The sequence below is a fragment of the Haliaeetus leucocephalus genome, unplaced genomic scaffold, assembly GCF_000737465.1.
Source record: "Haliaeetus leucocephalus isolate CR32 unplaced genomic scaffold, Haliaeetus_leucocephalus-4.0 Scaffold484, whole genome shotgun sequence".
In the NCBI taxonomy this organism is placed as follows: Eukaryota; Metazoa; Chordata; class Aves; order Accipitriformes; family Accipitridae; genus Haliaeetus; species Haliaeetus leucocephalus.
Window position 1 is genome coordinate 3,032,728 of NW_010972920.1, and position 24,463 is coordinate 3,057,190.

A 24,463-nucleotide genomic window follows, 5' to 3' on the forward strand; every position below is an offset into this window, starting at 1 on the left:
TTTGCTCAGTCTAATCTCTTGTTTACCTCAGTAGGACATTCACCTAAGTAAGAGCTGCAGTCACTGCCCCAGAATACATAAGTGAAGTTTAATAATAGGAATTTTGCCTGCCAATCCCTAATAACCCTGATAAGTTGTACACAGGTGAGATGGCAGCAGTTAGCTCTCTGATGAATGTTCCCAGGGCTTTGACTTTGTCTCTGCGGTTCACCTCCCTCCTGAGGCAAGGTATTACCGATGCCAAATGATGTCTACTGGGATCAATAGAGACTGCAGATCTAAACTTTCTTGACCACGAAGAATTAGAGAACTAATTTAAACCAGCAGAAATGTGGGCTCTAGCTGATCTTCATTCTAGCATGAATATGGGTGTGTGGAGACTTTGAAATTAAATAAATAATGATGCTGATGACAGCCAGTTTTGCTGTCTTTGAGACGGACTCTATCAGTTCGAGACAAGCAAAAGCACATTCTTCAGTGTTAGTTGATTGACTCATTTCTACTTAGAAGCACTAACTCAAGCTTCTGCCTCCCAGTTTGGCTCACTGCTATTAGTATCCTGTGTAGGTTATTCTCTTGGCATTCTTCCTTGCTTCCTTTTTTTCCCCTCTCTGCAACTCATTTTAAAGAGATAATTGAGGCACGCAGGTTGTGTGGAGTCTTATTCTCAAGCATCAGTGCTCTGAAAGATGTGTAAGTTATCAAAGCTGTAGGTTATACACAGGGAGAGTATGATGTGTCTCCATCCCCACCCACCCTGAACTCATTGTTCACATACCCAAATCTTCAGCATCTCAGGTGCCTGCATTCCAGTTGGGCCTGCCAACACACCTCTAATATGTAGACCTTCCAAAACAGTTGGGGTCCACATTTCTATTTGAATTTTCCTGGATGGTAATAAGGCAAAGCTGTGTCCTTTGTCTCTTATCTGTGCAGACAGCAAAGGGAATACAGCCTCTAGCTGGTAACTAAATTGCTTTCTATATAAATGTCCTAAGGTTTTTTCCTTTCCTAAGCTTGCTGTGGCATGAGAATCTTCTTTTAATGTAACTAAATCAGTCTAAACTGCTAGATATTCTTAGATCTGCCCGCTGTGGGGGGAAAGTGTGGAGAGCAATTCTCTGTTGCTTAGAAATAGGATTTCTAAGGTTTCCAGGAATGAGGTGTGCTAATTTCCTTAACCCCACATTTTTCATTCCAGACTTTGATCATGATCAAATTGCTAACATTTAGCAAACACCTAAGAGCTGCTTTTGTGTTTCAGGCCCCATATGTGTTCAGAAATGAGGCCCTCCTTGTCCGCAGAGGGGAAATTGGAACTATAACAGAACTGTTGCTTGGCGTGAGAGACAGTGACAATCCTCAGAATGTTGTGCTGATGGTTTTAGAGCCTCCACGTCACGGGCGGCTGATCAAACCTCCTGGGGACTCGGCTTCTGCAGTCCACATATTCCACCTGGGTGACCTTGCTGGTGGACTGCTGCGTTATGCTCACGATGGCTCTGACACCCGGGATGATGCAGTTCTTTTGCAAGTGAACGATGGGTACCACTTCCAGAACATCCTGTTCCACATTAAGATTGCTCCCAAGGTACGTGCTGTGACATAAACCCTCAGAGACAAGTTAGAAGTCTGGAGAAGTGTGAATGCCCCTGAAGTGTCACTAATCCCGCATTACCAACAGGCTGTGGTCAGAGGCAGGAGAAAGTAGTGGATTGATTAAGTTTTGGAGGTCACCTGAATTTTTGGTTTGCGACAGGAATGGCTCAGCAGAAACTGTGCAGCTTTGACAATTCGAAGTCCATAGTTATTTGATAAAAAGATTTTCTGGAGTTGCAGGTGAGAGTTTGGCACTGGTAAGGGCAATGAATTAGACAATGAGTGAATGGTGGGGAGGGAGAGCTGACGGGATAGGCAAACCAATCATCGGGCTGATGGGAGTGTGATGGGAGACACAAAAGGGTCGCACATGAACAACTTGGCTAATAAGGTGTTATCACTGGTACTTTGGTGGCGGTGGTGTCTCCCAAGGTCAGGATCTCTGCTGTTCACTCAGCGTTGCTCCACTGAAATCTTTCACTTGATCCAACTTGCTATTTGATAACTTCCCTAAGGACAGGGCACAGATACCTAAGTTAGAAATTATTAAGAAGTGTTTTAGTTTTTCTTTCTTGCTTTTATTGCAGTTCATAATTAAATAATGGTTGTTTGTCTCTTCTGTATTTGGACATGAAGTGGCACTTGGTATTAAATTTTATAGAGATTACAGCAGTAGAATTAGAAACAGTGGTGCTTTTCCATTTGTTTATGAAACAAACCCCAGCCAAACAAGGCGTAAAATACGTATAGTATGTGTGGTGGAGCCTAGAAAAAAATAAAGTTGCTGAAGTGCTTGCAAACATCTTAGTTCTGGTATTGTGGTATTGTAGTAAAACAGAAGGAAAAAAAGCTGAAAATTTCCTTATCCCTTAGTTAATGTGAGAGAGTAATGAAAAATAGAGCTGTCAAAGAAGTCCGCTGTTTGCAGTCTTTTTATGTATGGATCTGAGAATTACACAATCTTTGAGTGCTTCCACTCCATGAAAAGGAGTTAGGAGGAGATGATATTACCCCTCTTTTGTCCTCTTCTCTGCTGCATTAGATCTTTCACAGCAACTTGGGCATGAAAATTTTAAGGCTTACAGACACTACATGCGTCTGCGTAGTTAGCACAAGGAAGGACTGATCCCATTTGGACCCTGCAGGTGCTCCTAAAGCCACAATAGTAATTAGTGACATGACTCACACATCACTCTGGGAATGAAAAGGGGGTTGCTTTCAAGGCTGGTGCTGACTTATTAGACTCCTGGAATAAGAGCAGCCCTGCCTGTGGTTTCTTTACCCAGATCACTTATGTGGCCCTAAGGAGCCTGTATAAGATCAGAAGGAATGTAAAAATGCTTGGACACCAATCTGCATTGTTTGTAACACCTTTTTTTTTTTTTTTCTTTTGCTATTGATTAAGCAGGTTCTTGTAAATGCCAGTGAGGGTGAATTGCTGAGTATAGTTTCTTTTATTAGCTGATTTTGCGGTCCTTTGTCTCTTATTATCTTTCCAAGTCTCTCCGTGCAGCACTTGCCTACAGAGAAGAAAGAGGGTGGTGACAGAGGTGAGAGCAGAGCAGTTTAGCGTGAGGGTAGAGCTGGCAGATACCCAGCTCCTGCCTCATCCTAATGATTGTATTTGTGAAGTAGCCTTGGGAGCTGAAATGCATGCAGGGTTTGTTTCTGAAAAGGTGCTGTTGAGACACATGCAAAGAGACTTGGGTTTTTTCCTTGGTTTACATCGAAAGATTGCTAAAGAGCCTGGTAGGACCCTGGCTGGAGGTGTGGGAGTTCAAGGCGTGTTTTTTTAACCACGTTGCTTATCTGAGTACATGAGGCCTGTTATAATGTGCTGCTGGATAGTTTTATATAGTAAGTCCTGGTGTGAAAGGACGTTTCTAAGATTCCTATTCGATGGGCTCAAGCAGTGAAATTCTCAGACATTAATTCATAGGCACGCTGCGGCGAAAGTGTGAAAACGTAAACAAAGAACAACAAAACCTTCCAAATATTATGAATTAGAGGTTTTTGTTTTTTCACAACAGGTGTGCCTTGTTTGGTGCAAGGTGCTTTTTTTAGTCCCTTTGGTTACTAACAGCCTCCCTTTCCCTGTTTGCCCCCATCCAAATACTTCGTTTGACCTACTGCAGTCTGAACAGCTAGCCTCTATTTTGAGAGCTCTTAATAATGATTTGCACCGCTGTATATTTTTGTTGATGTTCTCTAACAATTACAGCTTCTGTGCAGTTAATTTGAGACCTGCTGGTGCTTCATTTTTGGCAGAGCACCACCAGTGGTGCTCCAATGGGGAATAAGGAGCCCATGCCCTAGAAAATATAATCGCAGGCTATGTACTGTAAGTCAGAGGAGGTCAGACCTACCCGCATGTGATCTGCCTATTGCTGATGGGATATAGAAGCATTTCTTTTCTGAGAGGCTAAGGGGAATACAGGAAAAAGACAAAAGATGTTTATTTTAGGGGACCTCTGGAACAGATCCATCTAAGGGAGGTCTCCAAGCTATTTGCAAGGCACTGCATCTTGCCCTCCTGAGGAGCAGGTAACTGAAGCATGGACCAAGGCGCATGTTAGCCTGCCCAGGCTCTCTGAAGACACTTTTCCTGGGCTGTGAATTCATTCCCAGAGTTTGCTAACTGTGTGCTCAGGTATCAGTTAAAACAAAAAAGATATAATGCGATTCTAGTTGTTTTGCTGAACACAGGGTGAGCACTCAGATCAGACAATAGCTTGTCACTAAACATATTTTTAAAAAGATTACCAAGCAAAAACAGCTATCTCACAAACCTGTTCTTATTAACAAGCAGGATCACAGCATCAAAGCCAGGTGGAAATGGTATTACAAAATGCCGGACTGGATTAATGTGGCCAGTGAAGGAACATTCAATCATGTAGTTACCGAAAAGCCAAAGAGTTCCACGTTTATAGCAAAATAACAACCTTGTGTTTAATTAGCATTCACTTAGAAACATTTTCTTTTCAAACACTGCATTTCACCTGTCATTCTTTGAAGTGTGGCTAGGCTCTCTTTTCTTTCCTTACACAATAAATCCATGGACCTTTCTGACCTTTTTAGTTTGTTTACTGCTTCAGAGTTATGCTTTGCTAGGCCTATATGCATCATGATGTGATCGAATCAATAAGGTCAGAGGAAAGTTATCATATATATTGGTAGGGTTCTCATGACTGGCACAGGGTCTGCTTTTCTTCTTCACTGTTCTTTAAAAAAATAAAGCAACCATTGTGCTGGGAAACTGTTGATCTGACACAGTCTAAGATCATGTGGCATTTAAAAATTAACACTGTGCAAAATAAGTGTAGTACAAATTAAATGGGTGAAAGTTGCTCAGCAGACATGTCAAAATGGAGATGGGAAATCATCCTTTAATGTGATTCTTTTTCACAAACATGGTTTTAGCTCTCTCTACTGTCTCTGTTGCAGATTCAGAAGAACATAGTAATGAGTTGTTTATCAGTTTTTTGGGGTGACACATGATTATGTGGAGTACTAAATGAGGAGGAAGATGATCACTTACATGGAGCAGTCAAGATTTTGACAGATTATGCAGTTCACCACAGCCAGTTTCAAGGTGAATCTGCAGAAATCAAGAAAAGAAGTCACTTTTACAGCAACTGGGCTTATAAGAAAGAACCATGGCACAGAAGAGGTCACACAGATTTTGGGGGCTGTCCAACAGAGCATGAGCTAACAAAGTAATTTAGAGCCAAAAAGGGCTAATATTATCCTTGAATGCCAGAGTAGTGTTACTGAAGTGTACGAAAATATTAGTGAAGTCATTACTGCATCCAGTCCTGAAATCCACATTTCAAGAAGCTTGAATAAATATCGGATAAATATTCATTTGGGGAAAAAAGCTGCAGGAATTATTTGAAGGTTAGAAAACCCATCAAGTAGCAAAAGACTTTGAGGGATGCTCAGGTAGACTTCAGTTTTACAAAAGTGGTTAAGAGGTGACTTGGCCATGGGTGTAAGCCCCCACATGGGGGGAAGATATTTGATCTAAAAGTCTTTCTACAAGTATGTTCTAACTTAGCAAAAAAAATGATGTGGATCTGGTCCAGTAGTTACTAAGTGAAATTTGTATACCTCATTTCGGAATGTTAAACTGCTTCTGTTCAAGCAAAGGATGGAAACCTCATAGTTCATGTTTCTGCCAACATTCATCATTAGCATTTGCATACCGTCAAGTTCGATTTCCCCCCATCTTGTAGAAAAGCATGAGGTTGGTCTGGAACCTGGGTTTGCTCATGGAGAGGTGATAACAGTTACAGATGTGTATAAAGCTAGCGGAGGTGCCATAGAGAGATACTTTTGAATGGGTAAGAAGCTGTTGTTCTATAAGTACCCTTGAAAGGCGTGTATTTTTAGAAATAAAATTAAGAGATGTGAGAGAAAATGTGGATCCAATCAAACAAGTGTAGTAGACTGGACACTTTTTTTCGGATGTTGATAGTAGTGAATTTTCCACTGTGCCGTGGAGATAAATTCTGTCAATACATGACAAAAGTCAAGCGGAGAGAGAATGAGGATGGTGGTAAAAGACAAAATTATGGAGGGAGACTGAGGTCAAGAAGGTTTAAGGTCAACAACAGTATCTTAGCAACATTGGAGGACAAGGTCAGTTCTACAGGGTGAGAATTGGGTCCAAGGGACATAGGTGAAGCATGCACAACCATTTCTTGAAGCAGACAACCAGTGTTGAATGCATAAAAAAATTCCAAAATACTCTGCTTGATCCTTTCCACTTGAAAATCTGTTTCCGTCAGTGCAGTACGGCTGACATTCAGTTAAGCCTTTTTCTGCTGTCCCCCTGCATGCAGAATGACAGAAGCCCTCAGCTTGTGACAAATTCCCTGGTCTGGGTGCCCCAGGGAGGCATGCTACAGATCTCCAAGACAATTCTGCATGCCAAGCTACCCGGTGCCCGTGACTCCGAGATAACCTACACCATCATCAAGGACCAGCCAAGACATGGTAAATACCTTTGGAGTTTTGTTGTCAAAAAACAGCTATAGGGCATTGCTTTTCACCCCACATGCGCCAAGGTGTCCATCCACTAAATAAAAGTGCAAGGTTCTGGTTACTTCTGGGGAAAAGGGTGTTCTTCACAGACCTATGAGAGTGTGATTCTTCCGTGGTATTTTGCCCACAACAAATAGAATTTAAGGGAACATTTCCTTATAATACTGCGCTGAATAGCTGCTGCTAACCTCATCTTTTTCCAGTTCAAATGGGCATGCAAAGTAATGAAGCACTATTGTCCTGCCTAGTAATCAGAACTTCTGCAACTGCATGTCTCTAGTGGTAGTGAAATTCTGGTGGATTTACAGCCTTGTGAGAGCAGAATCTTACTGACAGCCAAAAGATAATATTCTGCACTGAATGTCTGGTTTAAGAGGAGCATAGAGTAATATCTACCTCTAGAAACTGCTGAGCAAAAGTTTACCATGAAGATCTGGAGAACTCCCTAAATTCCATGGCATTTGATTTAAGTTCTGCTCATGGAAGGGGTTATTGACTCAAACAGAAATTGATGACATTTGCAGCCGTATATAATTCTTGTCTTCAAATTCCTTTTGAGAGGCTCTGATCTCATCTCTCAGAGCAACGGCTTTCACAAGCAACCCCATGCGTAGGACTGCAGTTTATAGAATATCTTCTGGACCCAGGCCAAGGAGTGTGGAAGGTACTGGGATTTGTGGCTCAGATACAAGCTGAGAGAAACTGGATGGGAAAGAGAAGATGTCACATGTGGAGGGAAAGGAAATATGGACACAAAAGAAAAATGTTACTTTCCCGCTCAGAATCACCATTTTCTTTACTAGAACCATGTCTTCAAATAATATATTTTGCACTTCTGTGAAATGATATCGTTGCTTTTAATTTGCTGAGCTGGATAAAATTAGAGGATCCCTTTAGCAACATCAGTGCTAGTTTTTTGCCTTTTGCTGTGAGGATAGGCTGGTTTCCATAACAGCTGCCAGTACCTGGTAGAAACATAGATTATGTTATTTTTGCAATTTAGAAGAGAAGTAATTAATTTGTATTCCCCCTTTAGTTTTCTGCAGATGAAGGACTGTCTTCTCATTTTTAATAAGCATTTACATGAAAACAAGAATTTTTCCCTGAGGAGCTTGTCTCCTGCTGCCTAACCCTAACCAAAATTTATAATCCTGTTTTTGTATCACCATAATTATCTCTACTGTAATTAATTGCAATAACACAAATGGGTTTGTAGCTGCAGGTGAGGAATAAGCAAAATTTCATCTAAAATCCTATTTCACAGAAAAGGAGGAAAAAAATAAGAAAGAGAAACGTAGAAAATGGGTCCTGAATCATGGAAGGCTTATCAGCCTGTTTTACTCTTTGACTAATGGAAAAGATATTCATACCTGTAGAAAATACATAATTCAATTTTTAGATAGGAAAGAAAACCACTTTAGACTTAGCTACTACATTTCTATAGCACAAGTGTGTGGACAAAGAAGGCTTCTTGCCCTTTATTTCAAGACACTGAAACCAAACAAAAGGGATCTAATTAGGGAGGGAAGATCTCTGTCCAGATCCCCTTCTTCTGCAGGGCTTGATTTGGTTCTGTACAATTGAGCACCGGTGAGCAGTTGATCTTTCTAAGGATCTCTCAATGCTGGACCTCCTGTTTTGTCTCTAGAAATAGAACTAGTGTCTTCCCTGGCTCTCCTCCCAGCACAGAAGATGCCTCAACACAGTTCTGTTACGTGGAAAAAATACTCACATCTATGTGAATAGGTATTGTTATACCCTAAGCTGCTCCATGTGACATACATTCTTAGAGGATGAAATTTCTAAAGCCAATGAAAAGTGATGCAAGTGTCCACTCTTCTTAAAATGAATGAGACCACAGTGCCTGAATCCTCTAGACAGCTCTGGAAATTGCAGCTCTGTAGTCTCCATATATTTCAATAAATTGCCTGAGCGTGCACAAGTTGTACATTCACATGTGTAACCTATCAACAGGTGCTTTTCTATTTAAAAAAAAAAGTTTCAAATGCAATGGTAATCATAAACTATATAAGTAAACATTACAGAGTTGTTCCTTCTGATGGCGTTAAATACTAATTTATAAGAAGACACAGACATGTGTCTTGCTTCAAGCAGCTATGTGTTATAATTGTTTCTTCTCTTACTTTGGGAGGGATAAACAACTTGCAGGCCCTAACTCCTTTGGGTATGTGATTAGCATCTTTAGAAATCACACGAAAGATTAAGGTGGGATTGGGAATGTAATTAGGGCACTGATAAGGGAATATTAGCATAGAGTTTGATGATAAAATGGAAGTGTGATATTTCAGCTGGCTGAATTATTTTTTTTTATTACTCCAACTGTTTGAGGGTGGTTTTGGGAAATGAACTCGGAGAGCTTAGGATGGATATTTTGCATAACAGAATGATTAATGCTGTAAGGAGAGTTGAAGTGATTTATAATATATGTGGCTTATGAATTAGTAGCCATGAGGGATACTTTCAAAGACTAGTAGAAAAGCACAATATACAACTAACAAGTTATTTAAAGAGCAGCTAAATTATATATAGTCAAGAATAGTAAAGATAGGGGATACACATAATTTTTTCACAGATTATATGTTAACTCCCAAACAAGTCAATTACATTGTAAAATAGAAAAATATGCCATCTATTTCAATACTGTAGCTCTTCATCAGGTTTAAATTTCACTTATCTGTGTGGTTAGGAAAAATGTTCACATCAATGAAATTGATGACCAACGTTTTGATACCCTTCTCTTGATGGGTAGCACTTGGCTCTTTGAGTAATTTTATTAAAGTCTGTTGAACATTAGTGACATGAAAATCCAACCTTTGCAGGCGTCTGTGAGGAAAGCTGATAACCAGTGGGACATGCCCCCATCCTGCTCTTCTCTGTCATACCTGCAATGAAGCCAGTGATGTTTCGGTCCAGCTGAGAATCTATTTCTAATACAAAAATCAGAAGTAAGCTGGATGTTACAGATATAAAAGCTACACAGTCTTTGGAGTAAGAGCTATAAACCAGGGCATACTGACTTTCTAGACAGCCTATGATACAGAGGTCCTTCACTATATCTGTTCAAGAGTTCTTTTTCAGTTGAAAATTTCTGTTCAGAGAAGTCAGTTGACTTATTTTTGGCATAATAAGTCCCCAAAAGAGCGAGGAAAGAGCTGACCTTGAAAAAATTAGTATGCTGTATTCTGATACTTAAGTTGTACCCTTGAGGGGAAGGTGGATAGTCTGCTGCAATGCTTTTTAACCCTGATTGTGTCTCACTTCTCTCTTGTCCCTTCACAGGAGCTCCAGAAAGTGAGGCGTGTCCTTTGCGTCTATTTTTCTGCTCAGTTTATCAAATGGGCAGATTTCAAGGTTGAAACGGGCTGGTCAGTGGACAGAATGACATTTGGGGAGTTTAAAGTGGCAGATCCTGTTCTTTGCTTGACCATGTATTTCTTCTGTGTACTTGCATGAGTTCCTTGATATGCCCTTTGCCAAAACAGGAGATAAAATTTCCTTATGTCAGTGGGATGTGGGCAAGGTCCATTAGTGGTTTTTAGGAGCTCTACTGCTATTTCTGTCAGTCACACTAGATGGAAAAAAACTAAGACTGGGTGGACATTTGTCTTGGATGCTCATTAGTTGGTGAAAAGGCACCTCTTCCTCCTTGTTTTCTCACAAGTTGTGCCCTGGCTTTTCATCTTTGTTTTTCCCAGGTGAAGTGGTGCTTCTGGTCCCAATGCCAGCAGATGGCCCAGCAGACTCGTGGCAGCTTTTGCCTGATGGAAGAGCTTCGTCACCTACAACCTCTTTTACCCAGCAGGACATCAACGAAGGCATTGTGTGGTACAGGCACTCTGGATCTGAAGTAGAGAGTGACTCCTTCCAGTTCCAGGTTCTCCTCATCATATTCATGCGGGGGGGGTCACACAGCAGTTCTGCTGGCATTTTTCTCTGAGGTTACTCAGTCTGCCCTTCCCTGTGTCATGCAACCCAAAGTTTCAATAGGTACACATACATGAATATTTGCATGCACACACAAATACCTATGTAAGTATGTATTTGTATTTACATACAAACTTATGTGTATACAGGTGCAAGTTGCTCACCTGTAGATGAATATGCATGTGCTCATGTGTCAGGGTGGATGCAACCCATCGTTGTATTCACGGGAGACTCTTACTCATGCACAAGAAAGCTTTTGCTGCATGTGGATCCCCAGGTTTTAATCTGTGGCAGTGCAGCCAGCCAGCCAGCTACCCACCCACAGTGTTGAGCCGCATGCAATGGCATTAACCTTCTGGATGTCAAATCACGGGCCATATTGCAGATCTGGAGAAAATTGTCTTTCAAGTAGCATCTAACATTTAAGCTATTAAACTAATAGCTGGCCTGATTTTCTGTAGAACAATTCTCTCGGGGAGGAAGGGGTTTTGTAGAAAAGCAATGACCGTGTCCTGCTAGCTTGACTAAGCAGGAAAGCTCTCTGAGATCAAGAGTCTCCAGAGGGAATGGGCAAACAGATCTGCACTTATAATTTCCACAGGATGAAACTACCAGGCTTGTAACATCCCATCAACATGACACAGTGTGTCCAGAGACTGATTCTTGCTGTGACAGTGATCCCTTCTCCACTGGCCTTCTGCCTGTGGGGTAGGATTGTCCCTTGGGGACACCCTACGGATGTGCTTGGGCTTGCTTTTGGGGAAGAAATAGGAACAGGAACTGTTTTTTGCCTGGCAGTCCTTAGAAGAGGTAACACAGCAGGTAACAGAGAGGGTAACTCCCACCTGTCCTGTAACCTGCTGCCTCCTTTCTGCCACCCTTCTTTGAGATGAGGCTTGTCCCAGCAGTCAAGGGAGAAGTGGGGAGGTGGGTCCAGATAGCCACGTGTTTGGCTGTCCTAGAGATCCTCCAGCTGGGTGCCAAATCTGCATGAGGAGATCCCTACAGAGGTCCTCTGGCCCACACTCTCCTAAGGCATCCCTGCAATCCAGACCTTTGTGAAAGGACGTCCCTGCACAAGGTGTGTTAACCGCAGCTCGTATCCTGGCTGTTTTGATGCCCTATTTGCAGTTCAGACAGGAGGTTTTACCCCTTGATACTGCATGGCAAATACATCACCCTATCATAAAACCTGTAATATTTACTCCAAGCGCAAAGTGTTCCGAGTGCCTTTTTTTTAAATTGTTTGTTTTGCAAGCTCCAAAACCAAGCAGCCTTCCTACTTTCTGCAATCCCTAAGCTAATAATTTAATTTTTGCTGTAGAGTACTTCTTCTTGCAAACAGACAAAAAGGTACAAATACTCCCCAGCAGATGTAATACTAAATAAATCCCACTTCCCCATAGGTTTAACAGCCATAAAATTCCTCAGACAGGTCCTTGCTGTTTGCTTGGGAGGTTTAACAGCCTCCCATAATGCTAAGCCTACGTGAACACTTGCATGTAGTATTTGTTACATCTGGTTTACGAGTCAGAAGCTATTACTGTAGCACCAGAGAGGCAATTAAGGTAATTTCTAAAGTAATTAACATAAGTGATAATGAGGAATTTGTGAGCGTCAATGTTGAACAAGCTAATCTTTAGCTTAATTGCTACATTCCTCTTATAGAGTATGCGTTTTGCATGAGTTAAATGTTTGGTTTTAGTATCTTGGAGCGGTAGCAATAATTGTATGGAGAGCCCTACTGAGAAAGGAAGCCGCAATTGCCTGGGTCACATCAGGAGACCATAACACATCTGTCTGAGTCTTGAACCACGGATTGGGGCATCTCAGAAAGGGCCAACACATTGTTTTCATCAGTATTTTGGCAACTACCATTCAGATGACAGCATCTCAGAACAGGTCCAGCAAAAGGCTAAAATAATTTCATTTATTTCACCAGAGCATGCATTTTTATTCATTTTCTTGAAATTAAGCTTGTGCTGAAGTCTGCTCTTGCTCACAAAGTGCTCTATTGAATTCAAGTGCAGACTTCCATCCCTACTGAAAGATAAAGCTGTAACTGAGTCTAACAAAGAAGGGGGCTGTATTTCTTTGGGTGCTTGCCTTATCTCAGGATTGCTGTGAACATTTGCAGGCTTTTCTCTGGGGGATGGGTTTGGTCCTTTGAATTTTTACAAATTTAATATTATTTGCTTTATATGTCATTACTGCAGATTTGCTATTATGAGTTAGATACCGTTGACTTATCTTTGGTGTTATAGTGGTGTATGGAAAATTTTTATGGGTATCTGTGGAACAGGAGTGCAGCCTGTCTTGGAATATGTTGGGATCACAGGGAGTCACTGCCAAGGCAGTGCCATTATTAAAAGAACAGTTATTTTCACCTTGTCAGCACAACTGGTCATCATTTTGAGGGTGGGAGGAAGGTTTAAAAACCCATTATTTTTTCTGTTCCTGTGACAAAAAGTTCCACTAAGCCATACAGACTGTTGGAGTACAATTCAGCAAAACTCTGGCAATGACTGGGGGAACCAGGAATGAATAGCAGGTAGGGAATTGACACACAGATATCTTTCTAAGTAAACAATTTCTAGATTGTACAGGCAATAATGGAGAAGCTGGTTGTTATTTAAAGGCCTTAGTTCCCATCAACTACCATTCGTGTATGCTTTGGGTTGGTATCTGCTGGCAATGTGTATCTTTGCCTTCCCAGACCAGGAGGAGAGGAGAGAGAAAGTATGAAACTGGTCTAGGAATGCAGTGGTGTTCTCTGTCAGGTATCCATTCATGTGATATTTCCTTCCCAGGTGTCCAGCTCTGCTGGTCCACAAACCACCTTGGAAAGCCACGTGTTCAACGTTGCTGTTCTGCCACAAACACCCAGAGCACCTCAGCTTTCCCTCGGCTCCTCTTTGCACATGGCCGTAAGTGTGAACCAACACCGCTGACTGATGGTTTCTGTATTCCCATTCTCCTTGCAGCAGCGCACGGCAACCAGAGCCTTGCATAGAGCAGTTAACCACTGAGTGTTGATTCCTGTATTTGCTATTGTCCATGCTATTGTGCTTGATTCAAATATTGAACTAAATCTATGGAACAGGGTATATGCACCAGATAGATAGCTGGAGTAGAAATGGAAAAAAAAAGACAGGTTAGAAGAGAAAATGGGGGGGGGGGGAATACCCATAAAACGTTGAAAACTCAGTATTAAAAGTGATGAATGTATAGACTGGAAAGGAGAGGGAGAGAGATGAAAAAGTACATTTTACATCTTTTTATGGAATTCTTACCCTTTCCTGAGAAGCCATTAGGAATGGCAAGAGTGAAAAACTGTGGGTTAGAGAGACCATAATGAATACATCTTGCCAGTAATTCCACTGTAAACTTTATCAGAACTGTAGCCCACCCACACTAGAAAGTTTTCATCCGTCATTGTGACATCAGGAACACAGACTGTAATGTATGTGGAAAACATTCCGACAAGCCTGTTATATCTGCCTCCCTGGAACTGAATCACCTTTTCTTGCAGCATCAACTCTGGGAATGACCATTTTGATAAGAGTGGTCTCTCTAATGTAGTTATTTCCCTGATTGTGTTAATTGAAAAGATGACCTTGAAGTCTAAAGTTGGTTTTGTGAGCTCTCTGACTTTGGTGCGTGCCCTCTCCATGTGTCCCCATCACACATATAGGTGAAGTCCAGCTTTCCTCTCTGCTTCTGCTGTCTCCTGTTCTTTGGTTCTGTAGGGAGGGATCTTGAGTGCAGGAGCTAGAGGGGAGTTTCCAGGCTCTGCACCCAGGTTACCTGTTGGGACGCACAGAGAACCAAGACCCAAGAGGCAGGGGGTTTGATTTAGACATAGAATCATAGAATCATTTATGTTGGAAAAGACCTTCGAGATCATCGAGTCCAACCATCAACATGCCCACTAAACCATGTTCTGAAGTGCCTTGTCTACACGCTTTTTGAATACCTCCAGGGATGGTGACTCAACCGCTTCCCTGGGCAGCCTATTCCAATGTCTGACAACCCTTTCAGTAAAGAAATTTTTCCTAATATCCAGCCTAAACCTCCCTTGCTGCATCTTGAGGCCATTTTCTCTCATGCTATTTCCAGCCATCTGACAGAAGAGACCAGCACCCACCTCATTACAACCTCCTTTCAGGCAGTTGTAGAGAGCGATAAGGTCTCCCCTCAGCCTCCTTTTCTCCAGACTAAAGAACCCCAGTTCCCTCAGCTGCACCTCATAAGGCTTATGCTCTAGGCCCCTCACCAACTTGGTTGCCCTTCTCTGGACACACTCCAGCACCTCCATGTCTGTCTTGTAGTAAAGGGGCCCAAAACTGAACGCAGCACTCGAGGTGCGGCCTCACCAGTGCCGAGTACAGGGGAAAAGTCACCTTCCTGCTCCTGCTGGCCACGCTATTTCTCATGCAGGCCAGGATGCCGTTGGCCTTCTTGGCCACCTGGGCACACTGCCGGCTCATATTCAGCCGGCTGTCGACCAGCACCCCCAGATCTTTCTCTGCCGGGCAGCTTTCCAGCCGCTCTTCCCCAAGCCTGTAGCATTGCATGGGGTTGTTGTGACCAAAGTGCTGGACCCGGCACTTGGCCTTGTTGAACTTCATACAATTGGCCTCGGCCCATTGATCCAGCCTGTCCAGATCTCTCTGTAGAGCCTTCCTACCCTCCAGCAGATCAACCCTGCTTCCCAACTTGGTGTCGTCTGTGAACTTGCTGAGGGTGCACTCGATCCCCTCGTCCAGATCATTGATAAAGATATTAAACAGAACCAGCCCCAATACTGAGCCCTGGGGAACACCACTTGTGACTCGCCGCCAACTAGATTTAACTCCATTCACCACAACCCTTTGGGCCCATCCAGCTAGCCAGTTTTTCACCCAGTGAAGAGTACACTTGTCTGAGCCATGAGTCGCCAGCTTCTCAAGGAGTATGCCATGAGAGACAGTGCCTCATAGCTTTGTTGTCATCTATGGGGCTTTCAGAGGGGGACCAGGATCATCGTCCACTGAGCAGAAGTCCTGAGCTGAGTGAGACAGGACAGGCTGTGATGAGAAAGTAGAGATGAGGACTTGCAAGGACCATGAACGGAGCTGAGGCCAAACCTTCAGGCGGGAGCTGCCTGCAGGGAGAGGGAGAGCTGGGTTTACAAACTTGGAATGTAGCATGCAGTCATCTTTGGCGTTACTCATTCCTGATGATTTATTTGGAGCACATGAGGTGCCAGCAGTATGCTCAGCATTATCGAACAGAAATCCTGTTTCCTTGTGCGCTCTCTGACAGACAAAAGCACACTGAGAGGCCCATGCAGTGCAGGAGAGCAGATGTGGCAGACCTCCCAGCGGCAATGGGTCCCCGGGAGGACCCTCCTATGGGGAGGTGAAGGACTTCTAAGCCAACACAAACTGCTATGCATCAGACCAGGAAAGGCCAAAGGAAGCAGTGGGAGAGGGATTAGTGAAAAGTCCATGACACAACAGCCCTGTCAGGGTTTAAAATAGTAGTGACCTTTCACGGGCAATAATAAAACACGCTCAGACTGCGACTTGGAGCAATAGCCAGCGATGTATCTTTCTGCTCTTGACTTTTTGTTGTTGTCATTATTGACAAAATTGATGGGAGAGATGTCTGACTGTGCCATGCAGTGCTGGATTTTATAGCTAATTACACACCACAAAATTCAATAGTGCCATAAAATACATTTTACTGAGGGGCGCCTTGCAACCTGCACGTCCTACCTCTGGGAGAGACAAATAGGCCTTGGAGGCAACTATGAAGCAACCATAACCTTAAATCTTTCCATCATAAAATTGCACTTCCTTGCATCAACGAGATTGAGTTCTGTTCATCCGTCTTCAAACTCCTTCAGAATTAGACTGGCTTCTCGACTGAAGAGCAAGCACAAAATGTTAAGTCTTCCCATACCTCTAGTCTTGTCTTTGAGCGTCCTGCTGAGAAAGGTCAGGGAAAGTTTGGTGACTCTTTGGCAGTATTACAGGATGTAACATCTGTACTGTTTTTTCTTCAACCAAATTACCCGTTTCCCCTATATTGGTAAAAGAAGCCTGAGCTTCGCTTTAGCTGAATGCAAACTGAAATTTGGTTTGTGAAGGAGAGAGAATTTTGTAAGCATGTAGACGTGCTCCTCCCTTCCCTTCCCAAAGTGGCTGTATGAAAGGGACACCACTGTTAATTTTAAGCCTGCCCTTTTTATACAGAGCTGTATATAGCAGTGCTGATAACACAAATAAACTTTGTGGCTTTTGCTTCTAGTTAGATATGGGACATTTTCACATCTAAGAAGGACTGACAAGGTTTTGTTTCCTGCTTCACAACAGTCATTCATAGGCTGTGGTTTCTCCTCTGATGTGTTTGGGTGAAAAACACTGGAGAGAGGTGAACTGGGGGTTCAGTGGCATTTGTGGTGTACTGAGCTGTAGTTAGGAAACCTCACCTTGCCAACGTCCAAGCCAACATTCAGTCTGTGACCCAAGACCAGCAGAATGGGACACAGGTTTGACAGGGTGGTCTTACACACATGTAACCAGCACGATTCAGTGGGCTGCACTTGATGTGGCCAGTGAAAACCTGTAGTTTGCTCCTGAACCTGATCATTTCATGTTCCAAAGCAGATAAATTAGTTGCCTGTATCCTTAATTTAGCTTGTTCTCTCCATATTTTGTTCATGGTTATGAAATGAGCTAAACGCTTTTCATATCGAGCTGAACTATTTAATTCAGTGACTTCTTGTAGCTGTTAATTCCGCAGGATTAAGGTTCATGAACACATACAAGTTAACGGCCTTTGTGCAGTTAAGTCTGTTCATGCAGCACCGTAATTCCTGTAACACACTGCCTGCCTTTGGGTAATGATAATCTTGTAATGGAAGGATCTGAACATTTTTAGACAGATTTAAAACAAAAGAGAAAGCTTTGGTTCCTCTGTGTTCTAATGGAAACGGCTAAGGCATTTTCAGGATTTCTTTTAAAAGCAAATCCAGTCCAGCCACGTCAGACTATACTAGAAAACTACATAGGCAATGACTTATATCTTCATCCAGGGAGTTTTTGATGAAATCAGATTTTCCTTTATCTCTTCGTAGTTGCTGTAGGTCAAAAAAGAAACTCCTCCACCTGTGAGCATTGAGGTTGTGCATCTGCAGGGGACAGAGTGCACTAAAAACACTGCCACTTTCCTGGACAGCCTGAAAGTGGGGATTAGCTCATAGTTTTATGAAGGAAGAGGACTTTGTCTCTTTTTCATAGGTTTATAAGCCCATTTGGATGCTCCAGAAAGGACTTAACAGAGGTGGACCTGTATAGAGCGCTCTTCTGTTGAGCATGATAGTACCCAGCTTCTGCGTTACACATCTGGTAATGATGAGCTGAAAGAAAGTTTAGGTGGCCTGTAAGACTTTAGCAAATTTTACTTATTATCAACCTTTACCGTCCTGTGTAATTGCCTCCCAAATAGTCCCTATTTTGTACAAGTCTGAGAGACTTGGTAAAGGTTCAGCCCATCCATCCTTTGTCAGTTTTAGGTCTAGGAAGCATTTAAATTCAAAGACTCTCTTATATTTAACTATAGCAAAGTGAATTCTCTTTCAGTGTATTTTTGGGTGAATATTCCCATGTCTCTGGCCTTGATGCTCATGGTCTGATGTGTTTATTGAGGTGCTGGAGGACCGCGTGACAGTGATTGAGCCCCATCACCTCTCCTTTGTAGACCCGGAGATTCCCAGTGAGAAAATCCTGTTCAACGTGACTGTCCCTCTCCTTCCTGGCCAAGGCAAGTGTACCTATTCAGAACATGGCAGCTTGCTGCTGAATTAATTGCCACGCTTCCTAAGCACATCTAATTTTTCCCTCAGAGTATCATTCTGTGGAGGCATCTGTCAATCTGTTTGGCCTCCTTCGTTAGCTTTCAAACACCCCGTTTGGCCTCCTTCATTAGCTTTTGAATACCCTATTTCTCAGCCTGATTTCTTTCGCTTGTTTAGGAGTAAGCTGGAGAGCTCAGACAGTTTTCTTACTAGTGTCTGAGAGCACTGCTTTCTGCTTTCCACCTCTCTAATGAGAGGTATTTGAAGAAATGACTAAGTGAGGAATCTTTGCTTAATTTCTCATGTCCCAAGAACCCATCCTCGATGCAGTCTCAGCCATCCGACTCATTCAGGAACCACTGAAGATGTAAAAAGAAGTACCTGGGGACAGAAAAAGAAGCTGTAGCCTTTCGTATCTTGTTTTAAAAATAAAATGGATTCCTCCCGTTAATATTGAGCTCTCTGCCTCCGTAGGTATCGTGGAGCATAGAGACAGGCCTCTCTCCCCGGTCAGGTATTTCACCCAAGCAGATATAAACCATGGCAAGATTGCTTATCGTCCGCCGACTGCAGCTCCTCACTTGAGAGAGATCATTGCGTTCTCCTTTGCAGGTAAGGAAGTAAATGTTCTTTGTAGTGCTGTGTCAGACTGGTAGAGGTAGGTGGACTGCTAGTCTTCCTCCAGTCCTGGAGTGACTTCATGGTTACATCCATGCTTGCGAGTGCATGAGGCTTGAACGATACCAAGGTAGTAGGAATCTGCCTTGGAGAAGTGTATCAAGAGCTCACCCGTTTCCTGTGGCTTCAACGAGGTTTTCCGCTGTGGTTTGGTATAGCAACATTCAGTGAATTATGGGGATATGGCAGTGTTCACTGCAGCACTTAGCATTGCCAACACTAGTACTGGATGCTGTGCTGGGCAAATTGCTGCTCTGCTGTGTGGTTAGGAACTGTTGCCCCTCCCATGCTTGAGACCTTTGATGCACTGGGCGTTTAGTCCTTGAGATTGAGACTAGAATTGATGAGTATGAACTGAATCAATTTAGCCAGGATATTAGAAGATTTCTACCATCAGATGAATAACAATCTGGAGCAGGAGGTAGAGGGGCAAAAACAGGACAAACTTCAAGCATTTTTGACTGTTTGATGCACAGGATTCTGTGATGAAGTGACAGTACGTGGTAGATGTAGTTCTGTGCATCACTGTCCTCTCCACTGACATCAAGAGTTGTACCCTCCACTGACGAATTTCACGGTTTGGAGGAGGGGGTAGCATGTTATCTCTCATTGCCTGAAGTGAAGGCAAGGAAAGAGTGCTTTCCTTCGTGAGCAAAGACTCCAGTCTGGTTGAATGTCAGCACTTGCTTTCTCCAAAAATTGTTCAAATCCACATCAGTATGTGCTTTCCTGTCCTGACCATCATTACTCTGTGCTTGTGTTTGTCCCATCAGGTCTCCCAGAGTCAGTGAACTTCCGATTCACAGGTATGTGAACCATTTGCTCTTTCCTGGCCAAAGCAGTTTTTATCCTTGTGCCCTTCACGTTGCACATTATTTCTTGGCCTTTCTTCTGCTGCAAGCACACCTATGGGCACTCAATAGGAATTTCTGGAAATGCACGTGCCTGGGGAATATTAATTCATCTGTATCTCAACAGTGTTTTATAGAAGCTAAGCTGCAGCTTGGTAGAGACATCCTTTTCCGCTAGTTGCCTGGAATCTGACCTAAAAGCCTGATTCACTCCCGTTTTCTCCCAATGTGAACACAGATATCAGAGTTTTATGCTGTTTCTTTTTTTCAATATAATATAGCCTGGCAACATTTCCGCAATTAAATTGCTACTGATAAGCTGCTTGCTTGTTTTCCCTTTCCATGTGCTTTCTAGCACAGGTATGAAAGTGATCCACCAGCAAGAAGTCCATGTTCTGACTTATGAGTGCACCTGATAGATATATGGAAGATAGTATGTACACATGCACACACACAGACTTTTAGAAGTTACATTTGTCTTGCTAGGAGCTGAGTTAGAGGAAAAGATAAATACTCTTGGCAGGTGTGAATCGTGTGTATATGTCCGTAGACAAAGGTGTAGACTGACAAGGTGGGAGAGAAGTCAGCAATGTGGGGTGGCGATTTTGTACAGAAAAGTTAATTTCCCAGGTGAGTCCCTAAAAATACGTCCCTACACTCAGGTGTGATTTTTGTCTGTGTCTAGTGACTGACGGAGAACACACAACCCCGGAGATGGTGTTTGTCATTCATTTGCTTTCAGCGGAGCAGCAGCCTCCAGTCTTCCAGATCACAGCTCCGTTCCTGGAGGTCAGCCAGGGGGGCAAAGCCACCATCGGTGAGTACGGTGGAACGGATGGGGTGCAGAGCTCAGCCTGAGCCACCGCGTTTACTGCCAGGAGGCCACACGGATGGAGCAGGGGAGAGTTTTGGTCTCACTCACCTCTGTCCACTTAGCTAAGGAGCTGTGGTTGTGCAGGTGCAGAAGCAACCACCGAGAAAACTGTTCAGTGGTGCCTCAGAAAGGTGCCTGGGGATATGGCAGTACTTCTCCAGTGTATGGCAGGTCCATTCGTTGGCTAAGGCAGGCGAGAGCAGGATCAGGGACCTGCTGCTCCTCTACTTTTTCCCTCTTAGGCTGCGCTGCAATTGCTGAACTATTGGTTACTGGTGTGATCTGGTACGCTGGGTTGTTTAGGATAAGCCACTTTCTGCTTGTGTTAGGAGGTTCTCTGGGGGTTTTGTAGATATCCCCCTGCTATATGAACATGTGCACATCTCATAAGCTGAGGGTTTGCTTAGCTGTCATTTGTGAGCCATACTGGCAGTAAGTTCTCTGATACCACCTCTGATCTGAGCATCATCAGGGGACAAACTATTTCCATGAAACCAGCAAGCTCTTGAGCTAGAGCAGCTCCAGAATTATTTTACTTTTTACATGCTGACTGAAATACAGTTTTTTGACTCCATTCACAAGAGCACATCACAAAACCTAAGGGATATTCGCAGTGTAGCGTCTGAGGATGCTGAAGCTGTGCTCTCTTCCCCTGGCACAGGGATCCAGTTAGCCGTGAGTGACACGGATACAGCTCCTGAGGGTCTTTTCTTTGAGCTGGTGAAACCTCCCCATCATGGCAATGTGCTCAAGTACAGCGCAGGCGTGCAGGAGCGCATGAGAGCAGGTAAGTTAAGCAGAAGTCTTCCTTGGCGCAGGAAAGGGGTCAGTGTGTGCCTGTCCACATGGCTGGTTTAGTTGACCAGGAGGAGGCAGATGCCTCTGTCACACACAAGTGTGTGAATTTTCTGTCTGGAAGTGTGTGACTGCAGGAGAGAGTGTATGAAAGACATTCTCCCATTTGTTGTTTACTTCCTGGCTGAGTCAGCGCATTTGCTGTACCGACTATGTGTGGGGTAGTTGACAGTCACTCTATTGTGATAACTGTAACCAGCTGCTAATCAAAAGGGATGTTTTGGTTTACATCGTAAGTTGTATCTGAAGTAATTTAGTAAAGTGACCTAGCAAATGTTTCTACTGAAGTCCTGTTGTGATCCAGCACTTCAAAGCCCCTGTGGAGTTTTACCATTGATTTTGGTGGCAGCGGTTTCCAGTGTGTGATCAGATGAACAAATATTATCTGTAGGACAGAAGGAGAAGCAGAAGGTGTGGAGGAGGAAGCCTTACCTAGCTATGACAGGCATGAGGTTAGAAAGCAGCTGGGAAGAAAGGAGGATCTGTGCACTACTTGGGAATCAAGAAGAGTTGCTGTGTCTCTGAAACTGTGAAGGTTACAGCTTTTCCTCTGCCCTGCATATATACTAGCTCCTTAATAAATGTCTTCATAACTCACATCCCTGTAAGGATGGTATTAAATGCCAGTTTAGTACATGATTAAGTCTTTTGCTAAATTGGGGCCTTAGGTCATTTGAATTGGATTGGTGCTCTGAACAGAGTCTTTCTGACTTGTGCATTTTCTTTTTGGGAAGGTGACACCTTCACCTATGAGGACGTCACTCGAAATGCTCTGCAGTATGTGCATGATGGTTCAGCAACAGCAGACGACAGCATGGAAATCTCTGTCACTGACGGTGTCACTACAGTGACCACAGTGCTGAGGGTGGAAGTGTCTCTGCTGGATAACAACGGTCCGCAGCTGGCCCCGGGCTGCTTGTTGGCAATCACCGTGGCTAGTAAAAGCTCTGTGACTCTCTCTCGATTGCACCTCGCTTATATCGTAAGCTTTCATCTATTTCTAAACCCAGTGAATGCTGCCAGCTTCCCTTTCCTTATCCCCCCACGGACCCTTGGCCGCACATACCTCTCTGCCGTCAGTGTGGATTCTTGGTAGAGAGCTCAAGTTTTGACTGTGTCCTGACTACTGCTGCCAAAAAGGGGATAATAGACTCTTTCATCAAACAAGGTTTTAAGGCTATCCATGTTTGACTGTAACAGAGGTGAACTGCCATGCTAAACATGAGAACTGAGTTAATCCCAGATTTTTGTATCAAACAGACTTGCTAATAAAGCACGTGGACTTGCTAAGAGATAATCCCCTGAAAATTTCAACCCTCCTACCCCCCTTCCAAAATTGCCAGGTTCTTTTTCTGGACATATTTGAAGGGGGGAGGTTTAAGCAACCCAAGATGCTGCACTCCTTGGTAGCTTGGACTTGGTCCCAGGGGTTGTGTGTTGTACAAGAGTTATCCTGCTGGTTAAATTCAGAAGAAAAGTGTTTTAGTCCTAGCAGCAAATGCACTAGCAGTGGATTTCAGGTATGCAGATATGCTCCCCTTAAGGAGGAGAGATTGCAGTGCACGTGTGAGGCTGGAGATACGTAAGGTAGTGGCTGTCAGAGAGATGATTAGAGAACTGCAGGGGGTGAGGTAGGATAAGAAGGCAGATGAATGTTTTTTCCAAGGGATCAGTCTGGATACAAGTCTGGGGTCTGTCCTGTTCTATCCTTAAGGAGGAAGGCTGACAAGGATACTGTTCAGGTTTAATCTGAGTAAGCAAACAGTTAGGGAAAAGAGGATTTCATTCCTGACCCATATGCTGAGGATATGATGATTTCTGCTTTGGGTCTTGTCTTTCAAGCAACCAGCAAAAACTTTTAGAAGAAAGATGACATCTAAGTTCTGATATCGTAGAGGTGGTTGTACTTAATGTAGTTAAAAAGAGCCAAAATCAGCTTTTAATTTAACGTGAATCTAGCTTTTGCAGCATTGCCCCACATTAACCTTTGTTTTACAAAGAACTGAACTTAGCTCTGTGTCTCTGTCTGAACCTGCGGTGGGCAACAGTTACTCCCCGTGCCAGCCAGCTGTTGGCTGAATTTTGGCTCTTTTTATCTGTGAAGAAAAAGTCAGGAAAAGTACATTACATAAATGGTCCAGTCCACTAGGAGTGCAAAGTAATTAAAAAATATCAGGTTTATGTCTAGGTGATTGTGTTGATGAGATACAAGGACACAAAGAAAACCTCTCTGAGCTGAGAGAAAATTAAAATACATTTTGTGGTAGATTCTGAAAATGTCAACCCACTCGACTCTGTTCTCATCAATAGAGCTTCATTTAATATTCATCAGCTGTGGGTCTGACCCAGCTAGCTTGATGTATTTCCCTATAAAACATTTTATTCCTCCTTCCATTTTTAGTGGATGGAAACAAAAGCTAATCTTGTCGTGTTTTGATTTGGTTTGTTTCTTCATGTTTAGGACAACAATTCTCCTGACTCGGAGATAAGAATCCAGTTAATATCTCTGCCTGCATATGGCACCCTCTTACGGATGTCAGGCTCTCATGATAAAGAGCTTTCCAAGGTTTATAATTTCACCATGGAAGACATCAACAGCCAGAGGATCAGGTATCAAAGAGCTATTCTCCTTCAAGCCATGCCAGTTAAAAGCTCAGTGGGCTTTCCGCAGGGATCTCTGGGCTATATTATGTTAGTACAATGTGTCAAAGATTTTTTTTCTTTTCTTGGCTCTTGTATCTTATGAGATTATGAATGAGAGCATTTCCT

General features: G+C 43.1%; 1 protein-coding gene across 1 annotated transcript in view; it reads left to right on the forward strand.

The window, feature by feature from the left end:
• FRAS1 (Fraser extracellular matrix complex subunit 1) overlaps positions 1–24,463 on the forward strand; it is a 172,946-nt gene that overhangs the window by 116,389 nt on the left and 32,094 nt on the right. Inside the window, exons 30-40 of the mRNA XM_010575600.1 lie at positions 1,265–1,591; positions 6,444–6,597; positions 10,362–10,540; positions 13,401–13,517; positions 18,288–18,402; positions 18,911–19,048; positions 19,888–19,920; positions 20,651–20,782; positions 21,501–21,626; positions 22,429–22,676; positions 24,156–24,304. Of these exons, the coding sequence (XP_010573902.1) occupies positions 1,265–1,591; positions 6,444–6,597; positions 10,362–10,540; positions 13,401–13,517; positions 18,288–18,402; positions 18,911–19,048; positions 19,888–19,920; positions 20,651–20,782; positions 21,501–21,626; positions 22,429–22,676; positions 24,156–24,304 (1,718 nt within the window). The remainder of the gene's footprint in view (positions 1–1,264; positions 1,592–6,443; positions 6,598–10,361; positions 10,541–13,400; positions 13,518–18,287; positions 18,403–18,910; positions 19,049–19,887; positions 19,921–20,650; positions 20,783–21,500; positions 21,627–22,428; positions 22,677–24,155; positions 24,305–24,463) is intronic.